Below are 23,137 nucleotides of genomic sequence, written 5' to 3'. Positions count from 1 at the left end.
AGATGAGGTTGCCCAGGGCTTCATCCAACCTGGTCTTGAACACCTCCAGGGATGGGGCATCCATAGCTCCTCAGGACAACCTGTTCCAGTGCCTCACCTCTAATCAAAACCTCCCCTCTTTTAGTTTAAAACCATTCCCTCTTTTCCTGTCATTGTCTGCCCAAGCAAAAAGTTGTTCATCTTTTTTATAAGCCCCCTTCAAGTACTGGAAGGTTACAATAAGGCCTCCCTGGAGCCTTCTCTTCTCCAGGCTGAACATCCCCAGCTCTCTCAGCCTTTCTTCATAGGAGAGGTGCTCCAGCACTCTGACCATCACCCGCTCCAACAGCCCCACGTCCTTCTGGTGCTGGGGGCCCCAGACCTGGATGCAGCACCCCAGGTGGGGCCTCACAAGGGCAGAGCAGAGGGGGGCCATCACCTCCCTCCACCTGCTGGCCACCCCTCTGTTGGTGCAGCCCAGGATGCAGTCGGCCCTCTGGGCCGCAAGCATGCACTGCTGGCTCATGTTGAGGTTTTCTTCCACCAGAACCCCCAAGTCCTTCTCCGCAGGGCTGCTCCAGGTCTTGTGATGCTCCCCACTGTCTGGAGGTGCCTGGGAATCTTGGAGATGAAATGTGAGAGGAATCTGGAGCTTAGGCCCCTGTAGAAGACAGCAAATGAGCAAGTGTCTGACATCTTGGCCCATCGTGGATAGAACTGTCAACATAAATGGACTTTTGTCCCTCCTGATCTAGATAAAACATTGCTCTAAGCATACAAAACCAAATTTTGTGTTAGGGTCACCACTGTGAGTGTGACATAAAGCTTCAGCTGCCATCCCATGGCAGGGTGACACAGCCATTGTCACGGTGCTGTGCTGGTCGCATTGGACCCAGCCATCCTCCCGCTTCACCCTCACAAAGCTCTCTTTCCTCAACAGCAAGTCCTGAGGCACTTAAAATGAATATTTTACCTCAGAAATGCTGAAGTCCTTTTTGATTTATATATGTCACACAGGAAGAAGCGGAGGACGGAAAACCAAGCTGTCTTCAATGAGGAGGAATCATTAGGAATTTCAGAAAAAGTGTTGCTGGTTGCATATCAAAAACCTGTTCCACATTAACCCCACACAGAGAAGCTCCCTGCCTGCCACGCCACATGCCAAAACTAATGAAGTAAGAACGCAAAAACATTCCTTGGCAATCATTTGTGGACCTCTAAGTGGCAAGGAGTGGCTCATAATTGGAGTGGTTGGTTTGTTTTCAGTCGTGTATTTAATTTTCTTTTCGAGATAAAATTTTGCAACCAGAAAGGCCTTCCTTCAGCCCTAACTAGAGCACCAGCTTTATGTCCCGTGGACCATCAGGCTCCACAGATGCCCTCACTCTTGCTCCGTTTTGTAGTCTTCCCTGGTTTTCTCTTGTTCTGCCCAGCTTGGGGTTCCCTCCCGGCTACCTCCCACTGCAACAAGTTGCCTTTGGTGGGTTCTCCTCCTCTTCTCACCTCTCCTATACGCCCTGAGGGTCTCCGTGTCTGCCGTCTCTTCTCCTGTCTCTGGATAAAAGCAGAATTTCATTTGCCTGTCTCCTGGCAGACAATTTACAGCTATTTTGGACTTCTTCTTCTGCCCACAACGAAATCTCAGCTTGTTCCTTTGAGATTAGCTGCCAGATAAGGTGAGCTTGGCCAAACCAGGACTCTTCAGCATTTCCCTCTTTTCCTTCTTCCTTTTTTTTTTTTTCCTTTTTTTTTTTTTTTTTTCGGTTAACCATGGGCAAAAAAAAAGACACACACAAAGGGGCTTGTTGTAACTTGGGCATTTAAACTCTGCCCTCTCCCTCAGTTCCCACGTCCAGACTGCCTAAGCCTTGTGGAGTCCTCCTGAGTAACAACAAAAGATAATGAGGCATTTCAAAGAGGGCTACGGGGTGGCTCACTCCTGTGTCTGACTCCACAGCTTTTCCCATCTCTTCCGTCACTTCAGCAGAGGGAAGAAGTCACCATCTCCTGGTTTGCTTCCTCCTGGTGCAGGGTTGCTGGCGTGCAGCTGCAGAAGAACATACAGCCTCCTTCTTCCCAGGCAGGCAGGGCAAAATCAGGAGGCAGAGCTGATGCTGGAGCGAAAGGAGCGCTTGGACAGGAGACTCAGTGGTGGAGAGTCTACCTGGGGAGACGGTAAGGCTGGGCAAGTGGGAAGTAATGATGAAACTAAGCCTTCTTCCCTGAGAGCCATCTCTGCATTTCCTCTTGTTGTGGTTTAACCCGGCTGGCAGCTAAACACCACACAGCCGTTCGCTCACCCTCCCCCCTCCCTCTCTGGGATGGGGGAGAGAAACGGGAAAGTGAAGCCTGTGAGTTGAGATAAAGACAGTTTATTAAGACAGGAAAATAATAATAACAATAATAATAATAATAGTGATAATGGTAATAGTATTAACAATAATAATGTGTAAGAAAACAAGTGATGCACAATGCAATTGCTCACCACCCGCTGACCGATGCCCAGCCTATCCCCGAGCAGCCGGCCCCCCACCCCGGCCAGCCACCCCTATATATTGTTTAGCATGACGTCAGATGGTATGGAATACCCCTTTGGCCAGTTTGGGTCAGCTGTCCTGGGTCTGTCCCCTCCCAGCTCCTGCTGCACCCCCAGCCTGCTCGCTGGCAGGACAGAGCGAGAAGCCGAAAAGTCCTTGGCCTGGTGTAAACACTGCTCTGCAACAATTAAAACATCAGCATGTTATCAGCGCTCTTCTCATCCCAATCCAAAACATAGCACCCTACCAGCTACTATGAGCTACTTAACTCTGTCCTAACTGGAACCAGGACACCTCTCAACTAGGTTCAGGAGCTGATGGGAGCTCTGGGGGAGCGGCTGAGGTTTGCTCCCACTCCTACCCAGGGAGGAATCATCACGCAGGTCGCAGAACTGGGAACCTCGTGTTAAGGAAGTTCCCATCAAAAGAGCTTTTGAAAGTAGCTGCTAAATCACTGGCTGTAGGGCCTGTCACAGCAGCTTATCTCCCGTTGGAGATATGCCATGAAGGCTCAGCACTAGGATTTAATGACAATTAAATCTGTCTTTAATGTCTCCTGGGAGGCACACATAGCCTGTGGTACCCCAGCACAGCTCACAGATGTCTCCTCAGGGTAGGTATCAGATAAAAACACATCTAGCAAATTACAGGTCCTAACGGCCAGTGGGCTCCGCCAGTGAAAGATGTCAACAAGGAAGTTGCTGGTACAGACCAAATTTATACACACTCTGTATTTTCTCACAATAAAAGGTAGGAAATGGGTGTGTGAAGCTGTCGCTGTGTCACCTCTCTCAAACTCCTTGCATGGCTGAGGAAACGCAGTAAATACAGAGCAGCTCAGTAGATAAAATCAATTATGTTAATTGCAATTAGAGCATTAGACTCACCACACCACATCATCTCTAGGGTCCGTCTGGACCAGTACCGTGCCTCCAGCTGTCACACATCAACGGGAGGCGCAGCCTGCAGCGATGCGTGCCTCAAGCTCTGCATGGTGGCATGCTGCTGCAACAACAAATGCGTTTGGCAACACAGTTTTCAGACTACTGAATGCCGTTGGCTGCATTAGGACAAAAAGGAAGATTAAAAACTCCCTTTCAGGATGGATGTAAGGCTGGAAACAGACGCCAGATCTGGTGGCATCCCAAACAGTGACGTGCCTGGCGGATTGTCCCCTCCTCTGGACAGCAGGGCCCTGGAGGAAGTGTTCTCTCCCCCCGAAGAGCAGCTCACCCTGGTCCACCTCGCAAAGAGTTACAAAGCTTTATAAAAACACAAGCACAGAAGGCAGCCAGCGACAAACACGGCGGCCCTGCAGAGCCTTCCCCTGGATACTCTGGTACACAGTTTGAATCCTCTGAGTTTCCTTTCTGTAGCACGGATTTTGCTTTTCCAAGGCAGGATGAGGAATAACGTCTTATTCTAGTCCTGGGTTTGGTTTCCGGGCAAGCACGGCGTTGCATCAGCTCACGGCAAGGCCAAACACGCCGTGCTGTTGGAAGCCGGAGTCACAGCCCGAGGGATGCAGCAGGACTGCCATCCCTCCTTCTGGTCGTGCCACACCTTCATATCCTCACAGCGTGAGTGGAAACAGGCACATACTGATGATACCACGCGTGCCTGGACAACAGGGAAGTGGGAAGTCAGAACAAGTTCCCAGGATCGTGTGGATGCCTTGGAAAAATCCCTCCTGCCCTGCCTTGCCTTGCCCGGGCTCTGCCTTTCACATCGCTGAGATGCTCACGGCGCGAGCAGCAGCCTGGTGGGGTTGTGCCCGGGGTGGGGGCAGAGGGGGAGCCCAGCACTTGCTTTTCCCCTCAGAGCTGCCTCAGAAACCACCACGGGTTCCCCTGTGGCTACCCCGAAACCAGCCCCAGCCTTCACCCAGCAAAAGCAGCAGGACTTGTGCCAGTCGGGCTGCGTCGTAAATAAGGGGTGCTCGCTGAGCTCCCCGAGCCGTCACACTGGGACGTGATGGGATTTGCACGGGTGGCATGGACCGAAGCTCAGACCAGAGGCAGACACCTGGGGACAAAATCCAGAGAGGATTTGGAGCTGAAATCCTGAACCTGCGGCTCTTTAGTTTTTCTCCTTATTCCTCCCAGGACAGTTATTTTCTCTCCCCAGCTCACTGCGTTGCCTCTGAATTTAGGAGGCCACCTAGGGCCGGCCCTGGGCTTAGCAGTGAGCCTTCACTAACCTCATCCCTCGCCGTGTCGTGAGCAGATCCCAGCGAGGACCGTGGCTTGCTTTGCGCTCTCCGTGCTGGGGATTTTTTGCTTTGCCAGCAATTTTAACACCGTTGTAGCTCAAGGACCCCATCAGAGTTGAAAGTGCATCTCCGTCATTCACAAATTACAGGCGGGGGAGGTTGGTAGCTTGGTTTACATCTGAGACACGAAGCCACATCTCCCAGCTGCCCCAACCAGGCCTGGCCTCCCACCAGTAACATCCCTTTCCGTGCTGCTCCGAGCCGGAGGCGCTCGAGCTGGTGCCAGGGGGCTGAGTAAGATCCGGGCAGGCCGCGGGGTGCGGCGAGCTGCTGGCGATGCGGAGGTTTTGCTGGCACGCTTCCCCGGTTTCCATCAGGCAGCTGCACGACGGGCTCCGGGCAAGGAGTCGCAGTGCCTTACACGGCCAAGAGAAACACTCGGCGCTCTCGGCCTCTGAATGCCCATGTTGTGAGTAAACTGAGGGGGTTAGCTGTCCGGCCCTGCCCGCGCGTGCTTCTATGGGAAAGGACTGGAAAGCGTAGAGCCCAGCCTAGTAAGTGGTTTAGGGGAAGGAATAAACTGAGCTGAAAAATGTCGGAGGGCCAGAGGTCATCTTGGCACAGCTGCTGCCTGGGGGACGAAAGCATGGGAAGGAGCAGGCGGTTTCAGACACCCGGTGCTCATCGGCTTCACTCCTTCCCACTTCGTTCCCTACCACGCCCAGCCTCTTTTTCCGCACATGACCTCTCCTCCTCCTTAAATAAATTCCCAGAGCCTCTTCAGGCAGCTCTGTGTCATCACGGGCTTCCCCTGCGAAAAAGGGAGAGTTTGGCCATGATTGTCCTGCTGCTTTCAGTTCACTTTGCACCTCTTAGCAGCAGAAAGTGGGGCTGGCAGAGCTGCGAGCCTGGCAGCGTCTTTATTTAATCAGTTCATTACTGGCCTCTAAGAATACAAGAGCTCTCAGAAGTGTCTGACCATTGCAGGAAACATACAAGTAACGAACCCTTAATTTATCAACAAGTACACAAATTTTACTTTTTGTGCAGGACAAAGGAAACTAAAATTTGCACCCTCCCAAGGCAAGAGCAACATACACAACACAACCCCTTGCTATCCACATGGACAAGGCACTATTTGGGGCGCCTTCATCAATATCTGTGCTGTCATCCGCATAAAAACCTGCTTTCTTTTTAATCTAATTGCAGTTAATGTGAGATTGGACTTCCTCCAGAGAAAGAGCAGTTGCTGTTGCTTCAATATTTACAAACTAACATTTTTCTAGCCAAAAGACAAACTCTTGGAAGCCAGCGATGAGGAGCCATCACGCACCAACACATCCATTTGTGATTTTGAGCATGCCTGTTAGCAGCTTGTCTCTGGGCATTACTCTCCCTTTGCTGCACTGTAGTCATTTTTACCTTCTCACTGTCAGGATGATTACAGATTTCCCTCTAGGTGTATGTAACGGGTAGATTTTGGAAGAACTGTGATTAAATTGAAGGGCTAAATTAATAGGTAAATACACATGGACTTAGAGAAGACTAGAGAGCCATTTCTTGTTTAACAGAAGACGTAGATTTTCACCCAATTGTTCAGTTCATAGACAGCATTTATGGGCGGTTGAACTTTCTTCTGGAAGCTGCATTTAGGTTTCCAAAGGAAACATATTTCTCCTGCGCAAGTGAAATGTTTATTGGGGAAACCATGTGGGAAAGCAGCTCTGGAGCTGGCTGCACGAACCAACCCCATCCACTCCCAGAAAGTGCTTGCACCGCTCTGTGCGTGCACACACAGGGAGCCACGTTTTGAAGATTTAGGCCACGATACAAGCGTAGCAAAAATAATTCAGGAAAAAAAAGGTACTTGCACCAACATAGGTTACTGTCAAGAGAAAACTGGTTATTGGTGAATTGTTTAGTGATGAGACCTCAGGAAATCAGAGAAACATCTTCCAGCTGAAAGCCAAGTGGAAGGCAAGAGTCAAATCACTGCGGTTGAACTGGGGCCAAAACATCATAGTGTTTATGGGAAATGCCAAAATCACCACGTTAATAGGGTTTTGGGTTAAGGAATGAACCACCTTTCACCTCAGGTGTTCGGTGCTTCTTCCCCTCCCTTTGCGGAGGAGTTAGTATTTCCATGAGAGCACCTGGTGACCGCAGGACCCAAAATCCCGAATCCGTAACTCGAGGCAGCGTCTCGTGCTTTCTGCTCAAGGTCAGCCAGAGCCTGCCAGCACGAGCTTGGCCTAGGGCTTGCTTCTCCACCTCCGAGTGGGTGCAGACACCACAGGCTTGTCTCTAAGGGCTTATTCAAAGCCTGCCCTTCCTGCAGCAACTCTGCGCTGCCCCAGGGCCTTCACCACGCCGCACGCCCAGAACAGGCTGGGGCACGTACCTGAACTCCTCATCCAGCAACCACAGACACCTTCACAAAGGAGCAGTAGCCTTGTGTCCAGCCTTTCCCATCCTTTCTGAAACTATGCAACACATTGGACACCAGAACTCAGGGCTTTTAAGTGCCAGGACAACAGCTAATAAAACGTTTGCTATCAGTCCTGAGAAGTTTCACAGTGAAAAACCAGAGTCTGGGTTACACGAGCTGTGCTTGCTACACACGCAGCTCTTGCTTCTTTGAATCTGAGAACAGGGGTTCAACTGATGCAAGTGACCAACACGTACTGCAAATTTTATTTTTATTTCCTTATTACAGAAACTAGATTAGCATATGCCTACATCTTGATTAAAACAAATTCACACTGCAGAAAAAAAGCGCACTTTTTATTCTCTAAAGCACACCTGTGAACACAGAACAAAGTCTAATGTCAGTACATAAAAGCTTCTTCTTAGTGCACCTCTTCATTGCAGTTTCTCCATTAGTCGTTTGTAAAAATTATTACACCTTAGGTAATTATATATGCTTGCGTTAAGCTTTGCAATTCACTTTTAGGAGTCAGTTAAGAAGCTAAATTAAAAAGGGCCCATTAATTTGCTTTATTTACAGTTGCAATGGCTAAATTTTAAATATGCTACAGTCACTCCCAGCACTGGCTCCCAATTCGAAGGATTAGTACACTCCATGATTTCCTTTATCTGTTTTATAGAGGGGATTAAGTTGCCCATACCTACAGGTCCGTAGGTACCTCAGCTATCTACATGAAGTACCTTATCAGAAATAAACTTGCTGACAAATATTTTTAATAAAGAGACAAATGAGAAACTCAACCTTTAGGAAGAGCCAAAAGGTCCTTGGTTTTGCGCAGCAGTTGCTGTCAACTGCAGTAGTGTGGGAGAAACAGAAGTTAAGCAGTACCACAGTCCAGAGCAGTTGTCTCTGCTACCTTTGTAGAGATCTTTATGTTCACTTCCCCATTCTTCCTCTCTTTCACTGCCTCTCCCCACTTACTGCTTTTTTGTTAAATCATTGAGAGATACTCAGGCAAGTTTCTGAACCATAGCAACATACTTGGGAGGGGAAAAAACGATGCTGCTACAGGGAAAAGATGTATTCACGTTAGTTCTTTGCTGCGGGAAACGCAGGTTACTAAGCCACAGGGCAGCCCTTACCTAAGACTAGTTATCAGGAGACAGGCAGACTTGTGTTATCTGAATAAAGATAGCTCTCTTCCTCCAAATTTTACGGCCTATGACTGGATGCAGGTCTTGTGGCAACTGAGAAACTGTTGTAGAGATTAACAAATTGGATGCACATGCATTTATCGGTTCTTACATACTTTCAAAACCAAAACGGAAGGAAGAAGTCTCTGTGAAGCAGGTAGGTCCAGAAGATTTTTTTTTCTTACACAATAAGGTAGATTACTCAGCACATTCCAGATTAAAAAAATTACAGTAAACATTCAGTAACTGGAATGCATATAATATACAAGTACCATTACATTTACAAAGCTGTCCAGGACAATTTTTCTTTCTAGAATAAGCATAAAAAAGTTACAAGCTAATTCACAATAACTTTAGATACAATGCTTATTAAAATACATTGATGTTAATCATAAAAATATTTTACTATTTACATGTACATTGTATAAACCTTAACAATAAGAATATGCCCTATTTAGAATGCCTTAAATGAATATTTAGGCAGATTGGCCCATTTTATAGTGCAGTATCCCTGTTTTGGTCTTCACACCATGAAGCTGTATCAGATTCACAGTATCTTAGCTAGTGCTTTGCTAAAAGGCTTGAACTTTCTAATATTTGAGAAACATTCATTACAAAGAGCCAGTTTTGTTTCCGCTTTGTTTCTTGTTAAATCCTACCCCCAATAGTTCAGGGCACTCTGCCTGGCCTTGTGCGATTTGGTTGCACTTCCAAATGAGGCTGTAATTCATCTCATCCGTTATCACGCTGTCTTGGTTGTAGTCCGGATGCTGTGCGATAAATTCCCTCATCCATCGGGCGACTGTCATCAGCTCTCCTGTGGGCAAGATCAAGTCAAATTTCACTGTTTATACATCTGATTTAGCAGTAAAAACGTTGTGTGCATTACATACACAATTAGTGAACAGTCCATGTTTTCAGGAGAAGCATGCTCCTACGTGTGTTTTTTTTTTTTTTGGTTATACTGTTACTAAACTTCAAGTACAACTCAGCTGACATATCACTGATAGCCCCAAACCCACGTAGCTGAAAGTTTGGTTTGAAGATCGTACCAGATCTTTTAATGAGCCAGAGCAGAGAGAAGTATCACATCCAGCTGCTGGAACAAGTGTCACCAACTTCTATTCAGGGTCACCAAGTGACACGCACCACTTGCTGGGGACCTGCTTTCTCGACAAGCAGCAGCTGGAAGCCAGCTGGATGCCAGTGCTTAGGGAGCCGAACCTTGCTCCTGCACACAGCATACGTAAGGAAACCTCCATCAGTACAAGTTTAAGGTAACTCTGCAAGTAAAACCCTACGGCAGGCTGACAGGATGCTTGAAGAGCCTAGCTAAACTTTTACTGCTCCCTTATTAGAGAGAGGGAAGAGCCAAAGGCTCTACACTTTTTTTTTTTCTTAAGAATATTATTAAAAAACAAGAGGAATCAGGTTAGGGAAAGCAAGGACGAACAAACAAAAAGTAAAAAGCATCCAACGTGTCATCAATACCGTTTGAAGATATTCTATGAGTTGTTTTGAACAGAGGTATACTAACACAAATCAGAAAAATTATGAAAAGTACAAGAAAGGAAAGTGTAATATGCAAAGTTATTAGAAATAAAAATGTTCCTCAAAAAACCCGTCATGTTTTTAAACAAACGAGGCCAGTGTTATACGCTTCTATGTGAAAAAGGGACAGAAGAAAAATACTCAAGAAACATTTGCTGAAGGCACTAAAAACTTGAGAGAAAACTCTCAAACAAATCAGAAGCAGGGGGCCAGAAGCAAGGCCAGGAGATGAGCAGAGCGTAACAGGAGACACAATCCTGAACACCCACAGCACTCCCAGCGCTGTGCAGCTCGTGCAACACCGACACCTGGTGGTCACACAGCCCCAGCACTCCACTGAAAAATGATTGTTTCTAGCTGTGTACATCTGTATAGAACTGTATAAACCTTCACCTTGAACACCGCATGCAGTTCTCAGAAAGAGTACGCTAGAATCAGGAAAACAGCACCACGCACCGACAAACGTGTAAGACAACTTCAAGTGAAAAAAGAAAGGACGAAGAGTATCTCAAGAGTGGAAGAGATTTTGAGAAGTTAGCACAATCATGAATGCTGATGAGAAGCGAATAGAAAAACGTTATCATCCCACAGTGCAGGAACCAGAAGGCTTATAATGAAGTTATTGGGAAGCACATTTAAACATAAAAAATAAAGGAAGCAAATTTTTTTCAAAGAACGTGTAACAAAATTGTGGCGCTCGTTCTATGACTTTGTGGGAACAAAAATATAGTTGCTTCAAGATGGATCTGACAGAGATCATGGAAACCACGTTTGCGAGCTGTTCTCAGGCACCATGCCAACTGTGCTACCTACGGCTGCGAAAATGCCCGCGCTGCAGACAGCCAGAGCTGGGAGAGCGAGCCAGCACAAGGATAACTTGCTGCAGCTCATCCTAACACTACTTTCCTGTACCACTTGGTGGTGGTCAGCAGCTGCCGCTTGCCTAGCACATCTGCAGTCTCACTGCGCGTGGTGACAGTCACAGAGCAGCCACGCTGAGACCAGCGAGGGCAATTCCCAACCGTGCTGTGAGGGAAGTGACCAACGAACTATGCCAGGGCAAGGCTAAACTCGCAGCAGCTAAGGTACCAGTATTAAACTCTCGCAAGTGCTGTGCTCACTGTTTGAGGAGAGAAACGTGACACGTGGCTGTTCGGTGGACGTGTCCCACGCTAGACAGCCTGCAATTCCGGAACATTTGATTTCAGATCAACAGTACACCAGAAAAATCCAGCGCTCGTGACTGAGAAATACGGCACAGTAACATGACGTCTAATGCTTCTTATTCTGTGAATTGCTGTTCTCATGAAGCTTCATTTAACAATCATTTCAAGCTTAGAGTTAAGATATACACCCTAGACGAACTGTCCTCACACCTTCTACATCTGTGTAAATCCAAGAGGTGACTTCTGCAGTGTCCACAGCTTCACATCACAAAGCAAAGAAGTTCTCTGGAATGGGAATACCTGTCCAGGCTCAGCCCTGTGTCACAATTAGCTCTTCAGAAACAAAAAAAGAAAAAAAAAAACTTTAAGACTGTTGCAGTCCTTTTCTTTTTTTTTTCAGCAGCATTTTTCTGAATGAAAAATGTTAAGAAAAAAAAAAAAAAAAGTATTTTTGAAGCATTGCTGCTTTGAGCGCTGATGTGCCTCAGATGTTTTCTACCTGCCAGTTTCTTTCCTCTCTCTCTGTTAAGCCAGGCATCAAATCCCTGGTCTATGTTAGCTGAGGGACAGAAGCCTCCTACAAACAAGCAGCCTTAGGACAGAACATTTTCAGTGAAAGCAGTAATTAATTACAACTTGTTAGCATTCTGAAGTGCTACTGAAGTATTAAATTACCAGGCAAGGAAGATTGCTGATTTTCACCTCACCTTTAAAAATGCCTTTAACTAGAAGGCTCTACAGCAATTACCAAGAATTGAAAAGGAATACAACATTTAAATTTAAAAATCAATGAATGCATCATATATAAATAAAAATCTGTGTCTCGACTTTTAAGACTAAACTTAACTCTCTAGCTAAACTTACAGCAAGAAAGGCACGTGAGAGATTTACACATCAGCATAAAGCTGCCACGGACTGCTATGTGCCCGGTTCTGAATGAAAGCATTTAGCCTGAATTTTCTACTCAGAATACTGTTGCATTTTAAGGAGCAGCATAAAAAGTCACTATACCACCTATCTTAGAAAACACTGTAGCAAGAGAAAGGCAGGGAAGAGCCTGGTTTACTTTGACTTGAAGGAGTTTCACTACTTCCAGAAGGGCTCTCTCACCAGGGAGCTAAAGACAAGGCCCCGTGCTCTAGCATATCAGAGCTTAATCCAACTTAATGCCAGCACGCTTAGGAATTGCACCAATTACCTGGCTATCAGACCCAGTCTCATATGCCCTTAAACCATTCGAGTTACAGGAAAAAGGGACTGATGTACAAACTACCACATTGTAGACAATACACTGGCAAAAGCAGCAGTGCTGAAAAAAATCTTGGAGATATAACTGCAGCTTAGGGGGTAGTGTAACAATTACTCCTGATTTAAGTTCTAAATAGATCATGAAACATTTCTGATCAGAATTAAACAGGACCAAATATAAGCCAGAGAACACATTTCAGTCCTTTGCTCCTATGATTCAGCACTTACCCAGACAGCCACATTTGCCACCAGTTTTACCAACTGATAATTAGAGAACATCCCAATTACTTTCTAAGTAGAAAAGTGCCAGGAAAATCAGTGTCTGAAAGTGTCACACATACCAGATGCTCTCTTTTTTATTAACTTCAGGTAGTTCAGGATGGTGCATCTTGTGTCCACGTCCACTTCCATGTTTTCAAGGTAAGAATTCAAAATTGGGATCAAACCAGGAAAGACTCCCTCCTGTATAAGAGAGCACAGTTAACATGAAACATGGTTGATCAGATTTCTGAGAGGATGGAGAGGAGGGGCGTGTTCCAGGTAGAAGAGGTTATGACCTTCCCATTGATAATTGTATCGATGCTCATTAAGATGTACTCTTCTGTGTCTGTGCCTGTCCCATTCTGCGCAGAGCCACATCCATCCACAACGACATTTCCACCTTCATAAGTGACAAGGGGAAAGGAAGAAGCAGTTAGAAGGCAAGAGATACACTCATCATCAACAACTGTGTTGCCAGATCACTTGCTGGGATACCTTTGCAAATATCCTTTCTGAAGTAAAACATTCCCTGCCGGACAGCATCTCTTTTCTGGGCCACCTTCATATTTTCATCCACCTGGAAAATGAAATATTGCAGAGATTTGTGATATTTTTGAAAATTAGGATTCTCCAAACCCTCACATTTTGGTCTCATTAATTGAAATATCCCCTATGTTTTTTATTATCTTACCCCACAAGGCTAAGCTCTGGAGATAAAATTTTTATTTCCTTCTTGAATGGTCCCATGCAAAACCATGAGGAGATCACATTCTATAAAACTAGGTCTTCATAGTATAATGTAAGAACATGCCATGCTAAGCTTTTAAGTTGGATTGAAAATAGGCAACAGGTTGCATCCTGTCTGAAACTTCTTTGCATATTCAGATGCAACATAAATGAGTACAGATGAAGAAAATTGTCATTTTCCTAGCAATACTTTGTTGCTTTTATAAACAAAGTCAATGAAATCTTTAGAAAAGTTATTATGAAATTTGTTTACACAACTAGCTAACTGAAATACAACAGTACTCAGACAGAAAAGATCAGCGCGAGATTAGCTCTGTTAGCCTTTATTCTTTTAATTATAAGAGGCGGGTTTACCAAAGGTTGTGCAATTAGGTGTTGCATTACCTGCTAAATTGCCTGGCAGGCTCAATTTGGTTTCCCCATCAAAAAACTCCTCATATTCTTCCTGCACCCAAGCTCTTTTTTGGTCTTAACTGGTGTTCATTTGTTAATGATTTTTGCACTTTTGAGACATTCCATATAACATAACTGTGAACTGTAAGTGCTAATCTACTTCATTAAATATGAAATCTGAACTCCCCAAAATAAGGAAGAGGACTTCTCTTTGTGGGGTTAGTATATTTCATACAGTAACAGATCATAACTATATGGTACGATTACTGTTCATTTGCAACTTCAGTATTTTTATCCATTTTAATTAAGAACCATAAGAAAAGCATCGGGACTATTGCTATGCCGTAGCCAGCATTGGCAGTGTTTTCTATTACACAGCCTGTCAAAAACCTTCTGCAGTACAAGATCTTCTTTAAAGTCACCTATAACATTGCAGGACTATCCCTTTAGAAAGGGATTTTCTGGTCAGGTGCCTCAGGAAGATGTACAAAGACGGTTTCATTCAAAACAGTTCAGCAATTGTGAGGCCGATATTAAGGAAAAAGCAAATTTTGCATGGCTAGTTGCAGTTGTGACCAGAATCCAGAGTATCTGCTTTCAATACTGAATAACGATGAGTGAGCTCAGCTTCCTTCCCTCTCCCCCAAACAAAAGCAAAATATAAACAATGTGAGATATAGGCCATAGTCATACTAAAATAAATAACTAAAGAAGCTTATTTTAACCTCCACAGATTACTTTTCCGACCCATAAAATGGTGGAAATAAGTCCTTTCCCATTCTTAAAGCAGATTTGTGACAATGGTCTTTATCAACATTTCTGTAGCAGTCTGACATTGTTAGGCACCACAGAAATTCCACCTCCAGCAGCAAGCGGGGCGTCAGGGAAGTATTTTGTTCAGCTTTCACTAAACAAGCATGAAGCCACACAGCAACCAAATACGCAAAGTACAGTACTTCATGGCTACTGCTCACTGAAATGCAGCAGAAGGTCTGTAGAAAGAGTTTGCAGTTGAAATGGAGGCAATGGCTTTATACTTCTGTGAAAAAGAGAACGACAAAGTCTCCACAGACCTGTTTCATTTGGCAACTGTAATAACATTTCTGCAGCAAAGCTTATACACTATTTATTCCTTCCTCCTTTTACAGAACTTGCACTAGAACAGATGCCTGAAGTTTAACTTTTATTCTTTCCCTGAATGTGAGACAGCAAGATAAACCTATGAGGAGAGCTAAAGTACCTGGCCACCAGCACTGAATGGCATAAACAACTGAAAATTATTACTGGGAGAATAAATTTAATACAATGTCAAATCTGTATTTTTAAATATATAAGTCAAAAGGAATAAGTGGAGAAAGAACAAGTCAGCATGATTTTGTATAAGCTGCTGAAATGTGGATCTTGGTGGGAAAGCAGACGTGGAAAAGTCAAGTTTGGCACCCTGAGAAAAAGCTAATTTTGTAATTTATGTTGAAGTACCTTTGGCAGACATATTTTGGCTTTGTGTAAGAGGAACAAAGATAAGATGTAGCTATTTTCTTACTGCTAAAAGCTGAAGGCAAAATTCAGATTATTCCTTCTAAGAACAAGTAAGACATCCTTGCTTTTGATAGTTTAAGAATTTCTGTGAAAAGTTTATAAATAAGGGTCCATCAGACATTTTTAAGAGAGCCATAAAATGCAAATGGAAGAAAGCTAACCATTTGTCTATAAAGCTTAACTCTATTAGATAGCAGTATTTTTTAATTTACTGTAGAAGTGAAGATGATGCCAATTATTTGTGCAGATTTAAACTGACTGAAAGATAGAAATGACTGTTCTGTAAGTGTACAAATGTTAATTCCTAGCTTGCAGAGGATAACAATCAACTGCGGTGAAAATATTGTGCAATTAGCAATAATACATCTGACCTTTCACACCTACCTTGGACAAAGGAATGAGAAAATCCAGTTTATATGACAGAATCACTCTGGTTAGCAGTACCACAAACACAACATAAGCAGAGTTTTCGAAGTCTGTTAACTGGACCTAGACATGAAAGGATTAGAGATTTAATTACTCTACTGGGAACACGCTCATACAAATAGATGGCTATCTGGGAGAGTTTCTAAGTGTGACTCAAGCATTCATGTTGATACTTGTATTCACACACACTCTACTAGCAGAGACGGTGATGTACATGCTGGAATCAAGGCCTTCAAATGCACAACGCAGTGCACACACTTCAACAAGCTCAACCCTTTAATCCAATGCCAAAGCACACTTGTGTTTCAAAAAGCTAATAACTTGCATCTTTGGGCTCTCTGTGTAATTACAAATGCAGAATAGCTTTTAAATTTCTACTTAGGGGATTCAGTTCAAACAGCTCTGAAATAGACAGCTATAAAATAAAAGCACTTATGAAACACAAAATAGTGACTGTGGAATTGTTCAGTACCAACAGAAGTACTGGATAAATAAGGTCCCTGGAAACTAAATGGCTCTTTGTTTGCAATAGCTTTAGTACAAGCCTAATTCCTTTGCCCATCACCCCAAATCCATTAGCATGCTTTGCTGTGCTACAGTGGATTCTCCTGTCAGTTGCATTCCCACAGTCCCTGTCTGATTAAACACTGCTGTCCAGTTCATTTGTGTCTGGCAATTCAGAGGGGAGAAAACACAGCATAAGTAATAAGGGTCTGATACTTGATGACAGCAGGCCCCATACTCTTCCACTTAAAAGTGAACGTGTTTTTGTGCGTACTGACTCTTTCCTTACCTCCATAGGCCTGAATTCCACTCTCCATCCTATATCTGAATTTGGAGGAGGTGGCTTAAATCTCATTGTCTGCCAGTTTGTAGACTGAATGTTCTGCAAAGCACATGAAATAATCTGTCACAGTCTAGATACGCATCAACCTATAAGATCAAAGCAAAGTGAACAAGTAACTACTGTCTTAGGCGTTTTCCAAGAACAGCTTAACAGAGAAATGCTTCCAAACTGAGTTGCTCAACTTCCTAAAAACTATAATGTAACTACTCATCCTAGAAGCAGATATGCTATACTTCTCATGCTATTTTGTTTGAGGATTACATAAAAGATACTAGGATGTGTTGAGATTAAGCTGGCCTTTGCATAAGAGATTGATTCATCCAAATGTAAAAATACACAGTATTACTATATATATATATATTTATAGCTATAATTTTTATATGATTATACAGATTTTAACAAATCTATATAAGACACACACATGCATAAGAGACATCACACACAACAGTTTTCAGGAAGTCACAAAAAATGCAATTCCCCATAACAATTATATAACTACTTTGGGCCCTTTGTATTTTGTTGGATATAAAATAAGCTATCATCTTTTTCTAAGTAAATAGTGAAACAAAAATAGGTGCTTACAGCTACAAAGTCACATGCTAAACAACTAGCTTAAGTGAAAAATCAGGAAAAAATATTCTTAGGTAATACAGTCATCCTCCAATTAAGCAGTACTATAAAGAAACAACATTTTACACACATATATACATATCTACTAAATTCCTCTAAATCAGATACAACCTCAAAATGATCAGATTCATTTGCATCATCTAGATGTATTTTCTCCTCAAACAAAGTCAGTGGGTCTCGAATGAACAAGTGTGCAATATGCTGTGCCAAAAGGTGGTCAATACCTACAAAATGAAAATTCAGAGAAACATTTCAGACGTTGCAAAGCAGGCTCTAGGAAACAACTTGATTTATAAGAACCAAAAATGAAAAATTCCAATTCCGCAATACTACCTCAACCCACCACATCCTGTTAAAGTTTAAATGATTACTTTGGGAAGGAAGGAAATGATTAAATAGAAAAATGAACAAGTTCTCCTTTGGAAGTGGCAACTGGATATTGGTGTGGCTGCCATTCTTTCCGTTTTCTGATGCAACTCTGTGCCATGTTTCCTAATGCAGTTCTGCTCTCTCCACAAAGATAAACATTAGTACATGAAACACTAAACTTCCTAAATTGGAATTAGGGACAGTTTATAATTCTATTTTATTTTTTTTTTATTTTTAATTTCTCAAGACCACAATGCACAGATACTTTCTGAGTAGAGTCATTATCAGGGAAGCATGATCAAAAAAAAAAGCAAAATGTAAAAATATCCCCACACACTGCAAGCATAATTCTAAACCTGCTCATAATGAAGCAAACACTTACCTTCCTTTATCAGGTGCTCGTAGATATCTTTGTCTATTGTCAAATCAATGTCATTGTATTTCTCACCACATTCAGATAGATAACTGTCTATGGAATCATATCTGGATTTACTGATTCTATAATGGTTGTTCTTCAGTGGCTATATAATTTAAGAATACAATATTTTAACAGCTTGTTAACAATGTTACCTAAGTTTTGCTCACTAATGACACTTATGTGAGAGTTATTATCCTGTTTAAAATATCCTACAGCCTCAATTAAAATTATTCAAAGTATGAATCTTAAATGGAAACATTTTCCTGATGTAACAGAACATTATCACCCCGACTGTCTGGAAAGCGTTATTATCCCTATTATACCTATTGCAACACATACCGATGCAGTTTCATTCAAACACATTGTTAGAGATGTTCTTAAACCATGTAGTTCAAGAAGTATTTCTAGTATTTTTTTTGTCATTGTTCTTACTTCCCTAAGCGTCTTGGGTGCCAATTCCTGAAGTTCTAGCAACTGGCTCTCTTCACGTAGCTCCAGTTTACACTACTAGATTACTCAGCATCACCCGCTATTTAACTCAAAGCAATTTTTGCCTTTCGGGCTTAAGCACAAAATGGAAATTTTAAACAGAGGACAATTTTTAGCAAGCTGTGGAGGAGTGAAAGTGGAGTTTTACTAGAATTACATACCTAACTGAAAACATATATGCTAACATTAGCTGTACAACCAAGATGACTGTTTGCACCATCTCTCGTGCCTTTACCACAACGACTGCCACATTCCCTCATTAGGGATTCTGATGACCACAGGCAGAATTTGAAAGAATTTGAAATACTAAAGGAAGTTAAAAAATTTTGCCTGGAAAAAAAAAACACAAAGCCAACACGCAACAAAAAAAATGGACACCTACTACCTAAATCACTTACCTCCAGCCCCCTCTCTTCTCGTGTTCGATCATCCACAGATGCAGAGATTACTCCCCAGCGACAATCAATATCGGACACATAGCCTCTGTAGAATGGAGATGCAGCACTCAATGCCATCTAAAAGAGAATAGCCTGACGTGAAAACAAAGGACGAGCCAAGGAACCAAACACACTGTCTTAATCCTATAGGGAAGAGAAATTTGCTGGCCCAGAAGTAACTGAAGTACATACTTCAGTTTAGCATATAGATGAAGCCCATGCCACAAAGTCTCTCAATTGCTATCTCCACAAAATGCCTAGACAAAAGGTTAGTATTGCTGACACGACAGCTTATGCTCTCCAAATGTATTACCTCTACAGATGGGCATTTAAAGAACAGAAAGTTGATACAGGTAGAAGCAATTGCATAACAAAAATCAGCAAGGATTGTGCTTGCACACCTCTGAGCTCCAGAAGTTCACCTGGCAAACATTTTATTTTTGTTTAGCTTATTGGCCAGGCATCTTAGCAACAGAGCTGGAATATACCTCACTGAGAGCAGGAGCTCTTCACCACCTAAAACAGGGCAAAACTTTATTTTAACACCCGTTTCCACAAGCTTACAAAAGGGACAGAAGGTGAATCTATTATATGAGACCAAAGCTAAAAATTCTGAAGATTAAGGAGCGATTTTAACTAGTTTCCATGAAAAACTCTACAAACTTTGTTTCTAAAGTAATTCAACTAAAGTCTTGTGCAAGAAGTCTTCTGCTTTGTGGTATCACACACTTTTCTTTAAGGAAGACTGTAAAACACAAATACACATGCAATCCAAAGTGATAGCTCAGATACATTAAACATATTTTGTCGTCAAATAAACCACACTTAATGTGACAACATAGTAAGAGACACCAATGCTTTCCCCAAAGTATTAAATTTGTTGCTAGTATTTAAGCTCTTAATTCCGATTTTATTTTTCACATGTAGTGGCTTGCACATAACGAATATCTGATGTGACACAAGTGCATTACTCACCACAATGGGGCAGATTGTGGCTAGCTGATCATAGAGATACCTCGCTTCAGAAATGCTGCAAGCCTGGAATGTTACCTGACAGAGAGAGGAAGGACAGTCGCTATTACAATTTTTATAATCTACCAGCAGCATTTATGTTACAAGGTTCTTTCCCCACACTTCCCATGTGTACTAAAGCATTTTATACCACAGCACTTAGGCTGTGACACCAGATACATAAATACTTGCCAGAACCAAAGAAAACTGAGTTAACATCTACAATACACATGGGCTGATAACGTGCATCCAGGAAACAAGCCAGGAACATGCTCATTTAAAACAACAGCCGAACTGTTGCAGATGCAACATTTATTTTATGTGACAGCTAGTCCTCTTTTAAAGAGCTGTCTTAATTTCAACATGCCTTTGTTTGATACTGCAACTGAGAAAAATAAGTATTTTTATGTCTACTATAATATATATGTTACAGTTTTTAAAGAATACAGTTTTGCCTGTATTAGAGACCAGGGTACAACAAAAATAAGCATTATTTGAAGAAACTATTAATGATATGGAAGTTCCACCACACATAAACCCCTGGAAGCTATTAATTTCGTAGCAACTTTTGGTGAAATTTGCTCAGGGCAGCAAACACAAGATGTGTTTCCAGTAGCAGATCTTACTCACCAGACTTGCCAAACCACTACTTTATGCGCTTGAAAAATGCAGAGAGGGCCCTCAAAACTGTCAAAAGATACTAAATGGACTAAAGGCCTCTTTCCTTCTTCTCAGTTTACGTATCCACAGATCATGGGATAATCTAGGTTGTTACAGACCCTTGGTACCACTATCATGACATTATGCAACCAGCTTCAGCTCTGAAATCACCATTCTTGCTTACTGTCCTGAAGAATGAGAGCTCAACACAGATTTTCCTCATCCACAGATTACAAGTCTACAGTCCCCAAAACCATACACATTATTCTTAATCTGACACTGAAGTCCTCCTCATCTGCAAGTAAGCTTCAAAAAAACCCAAACCCATACCCAAAACCTCCTGAGCTTGGCACATGAAGCCTGAATACGGGCAGAAGCACAGCACTTTGCCTAGCCACTCACAGGGGACAGCGTCTTTCTCCCCACCTTGCAAGAATTACACCATCACTGCAGATGATCCCAACTGAACCGCTCAGGACATTATTTCTGACCTTGAAAACCTCTCCAGCCAAGTCACAGTCTAGGTGTGTAGTGAGGAAAAGACGAAAGGAAGTTTGTATAGTACAAACTCCAGAAAATAGGTGGGGAACACATGTTTTTCTTCTAGTTGGCAATTAAGAATTAACAGTTAATATGTAAGCAGCTGCTTACAGCACCTACCAGCTTTATTTTCAGTCTCCCTTTGATGGTAACAAGAGTACTGAATCTGAATTTTATTCGACCATTGATTTTAAGGATGGTGAATAGTAAAACAGGATTCTAAAAATAGGAATTTAATATGTTTTTAAACAAGTTCATACAATGACCAAGTTAAGGCTGGATGGCTTTTGTTGGTCTTAAATAATAAAAAGAGATGGTATAAAACAGGCTGTATCAAGCTTAATAAAAATGTTTATAGTATTGACTGTTTTTACACTTTACTACTTCAGATTCTCCCTGGTTTACCCAAATGGACAAGAAATCTTACTTAGCTGCAGTCAAAAACATTTTATCTATTCACCTTTTAAACTTTCTTAATCTCAAATAGAATTGTTTGGAATGTGGCTATTTTTGCCAGTGTTGTGGAACAAGAGGTGCTTGGAAAATTTCCTTTAATCCTTCAGGGACTTAACACTAGCCTCTACCTCGCTCTGCTTTGAAGTCAGTGGTGGCAACAGGCCCATTTTATTGACAGTCACATACAGCGCTACTACCTAAGCCATCATCCCCTAGCACTGGGTTACTGGGATAGAGAAATTATAATAATAATTAAAAAATATAAAACACAACAACAAAAGATACTGAAAGAATTAACGCACTCCCAATATACAACACCTGGATTTAAACTAAAGGTACCTGAACTCAGACACATGAATGAAAACAATAAAAAGGCATGCATTAACAGGAGAAAAGAACCAGAATGTCTCCCAGTACACTGCAAGAGAAAACAGCTACCCACGTGGATTTGATACGTCCATGGTACAAGCAGTAAGAAGAAGGCCTCTCAGTAGGTAGCTAAAATATATATGAATGAGGAATGTGTATACAGGAGCTAACATAGTTTGTAAAGAAAATGAAACCACACAGAAGAGAGCTACTTATTTCTTAAAGATGTTCCAATAACTTCTTGTCACTTTGTTTTTATTGTTCTAAGAATTGGGAAAGGCAAAAAAAATCAAAATGAATAACCAAAAAACCCATACATTTCTACTAGACAGTTTGTTTTCATTCCCACTGTATCCTGTGGTTATGCCTGAAGAAAGAAGTCAGTGGAAGATCTTTCACGCTTGAAAAATGCTGGAGTTCCAACAGAAGGTACTTGATCAAATGAAAGAGATGTGACTAGTTTAAGCAAATCCTTGCAGTAAAGCATCCAATTACATTTGAAAATTAGCAGAAAATAAACCTAATTCCCCCTTTTGCCACTCTGAAAACGCATAAACTATGTGTAATCTCTCTAGCTTAACAGAAGGCAAAACTTTTTTTTAAAAAGGGAACAGTTTAGGGAAGACGACATTCAGTTACATCTCAAAGGCAGATGCATTTTACCTGAAGACAGCAGTTGCCCATTCCAAAACCCATAGCGTCCATATATATATAGTCTGGTTTAGCTGCTTTTGCTGCTTCTCCATCATCGTTGGGAAATGTTTCAATAAATGGGGACGGCGTGTTCTTATCTTTAAATACTGGGTGGAAAATACAGTTACTCAGTAACTCAGAGTAACAGACTGAACATTTTTTTTTTGGAAAAAGAATAAAAGATGCATTGGATTTACTCACTTGGTACATTTATGACAACCTTCTCTCCTCTTCGGTGCCGGATATTTCTTGTCAGTGTACTAAAAAAAAGAAGAGTTCAGTGAAATATCCAAAGGTTTATCTTTATGAAAATAGTTTCAGAGTTAATTCCTCATTAATTTTCATGATTTCAGAATATCAGCTTCCTATTTGTTTTACACATTTTCCTTCAGGACCCTTCTTTCCCTGGTTTACAACAGACCATAACAGACAGCACTGAATTTTTCTTCAGTGAAGCCAGCCCCACTCAGAGGAACCTAGCAGGCAGAAGCAATAGGCAACTGACCTGAAAAATACAAGGGTGAGCAAAAAGGCACTG

General features: G+C 42.3%; 1 protein-coding gene across 2 annotated transcripts in view; it reads right to left on the bottom strand.

Annotated features, from left to right (window-relative positions):
• Window positions 1-7,410: 7,410 nt before the first annotated feature.
• Window positions 7,411-23,137, bottom strand: part of GCLC (glutamate-cysteine ligase catalytic subunit) — a 32,674-nt gene continuing 16,947 nt past the window's right edge. For both annotated transcript variants that reach the window (XM_048078079.2, XM_013172273.3), the window contains exons 5-16: window positions 22,801-22,859; window positions 22,570-22,706; window positions 19,846-19,920; window positions 18,832-18,948; window positions 17,909-18,047; window positions 17,269-17,381; window positions 16,474-16,566; window positions 15,639-15,743; window positions 13,071-13,152; window positions 12,872-12,975; window positions 12,656-12,776; window positions 7,411-9,166 (exon numbers count right to left, since the gene is read on the bottom strand). In XM_048078079.2, the coding sequence (XP_047934036.1) occupies window positions 8,961-9,166; window positions 12,656-12,776; window positions 12,872-12,975; window positions 13,071-13,152; window positions 15,639-15,743; window positions 16,474-16,566; window positions 17,269-17,381; window positions 17,909-18,047; window positions 18,832-18,948; window positions 19,846-19,920; window positions 22,570-22,706; window positions 22,801-22,859 (1,351 nt within the window). In that variant the 3' untranslated portion in view covers window positions 7,411-8,960. The remainder of the gene's footprint in view (window positions 9,167-12,655; window positions 12,777-12,871; window positions 12,976-13,070; window positions 13,153-15,638; window positions 15,744-16,473; window positions 16,567-17,268; window positions 17,382-17,908; window positions 18,048-18,831; window positions 18,949-19,845; window positions 19,921-22,569; window positions 22,707-22,800; window positions 22,860-23,137) is intronic.

Source organism: Anser cygnoides, chromosome 3, assembly GCF_040182565.1.
Source record: "Anser cygnoides isolate HZ-2024a breed goose chromosome 3, Taihu_goose_T2T_genome, whole genome shotgun sequence".
Taxonomy (NCBI): Eukaryota; Metazoa; Chordata; class Aves; order Anseriformes; family Anatidae; genus Anser; species Anser cygnoides.
Note: the sequence above shows the minus strand (reverse complement) of the source record. Positions and strands in the feature narration are given on the sequence as shown.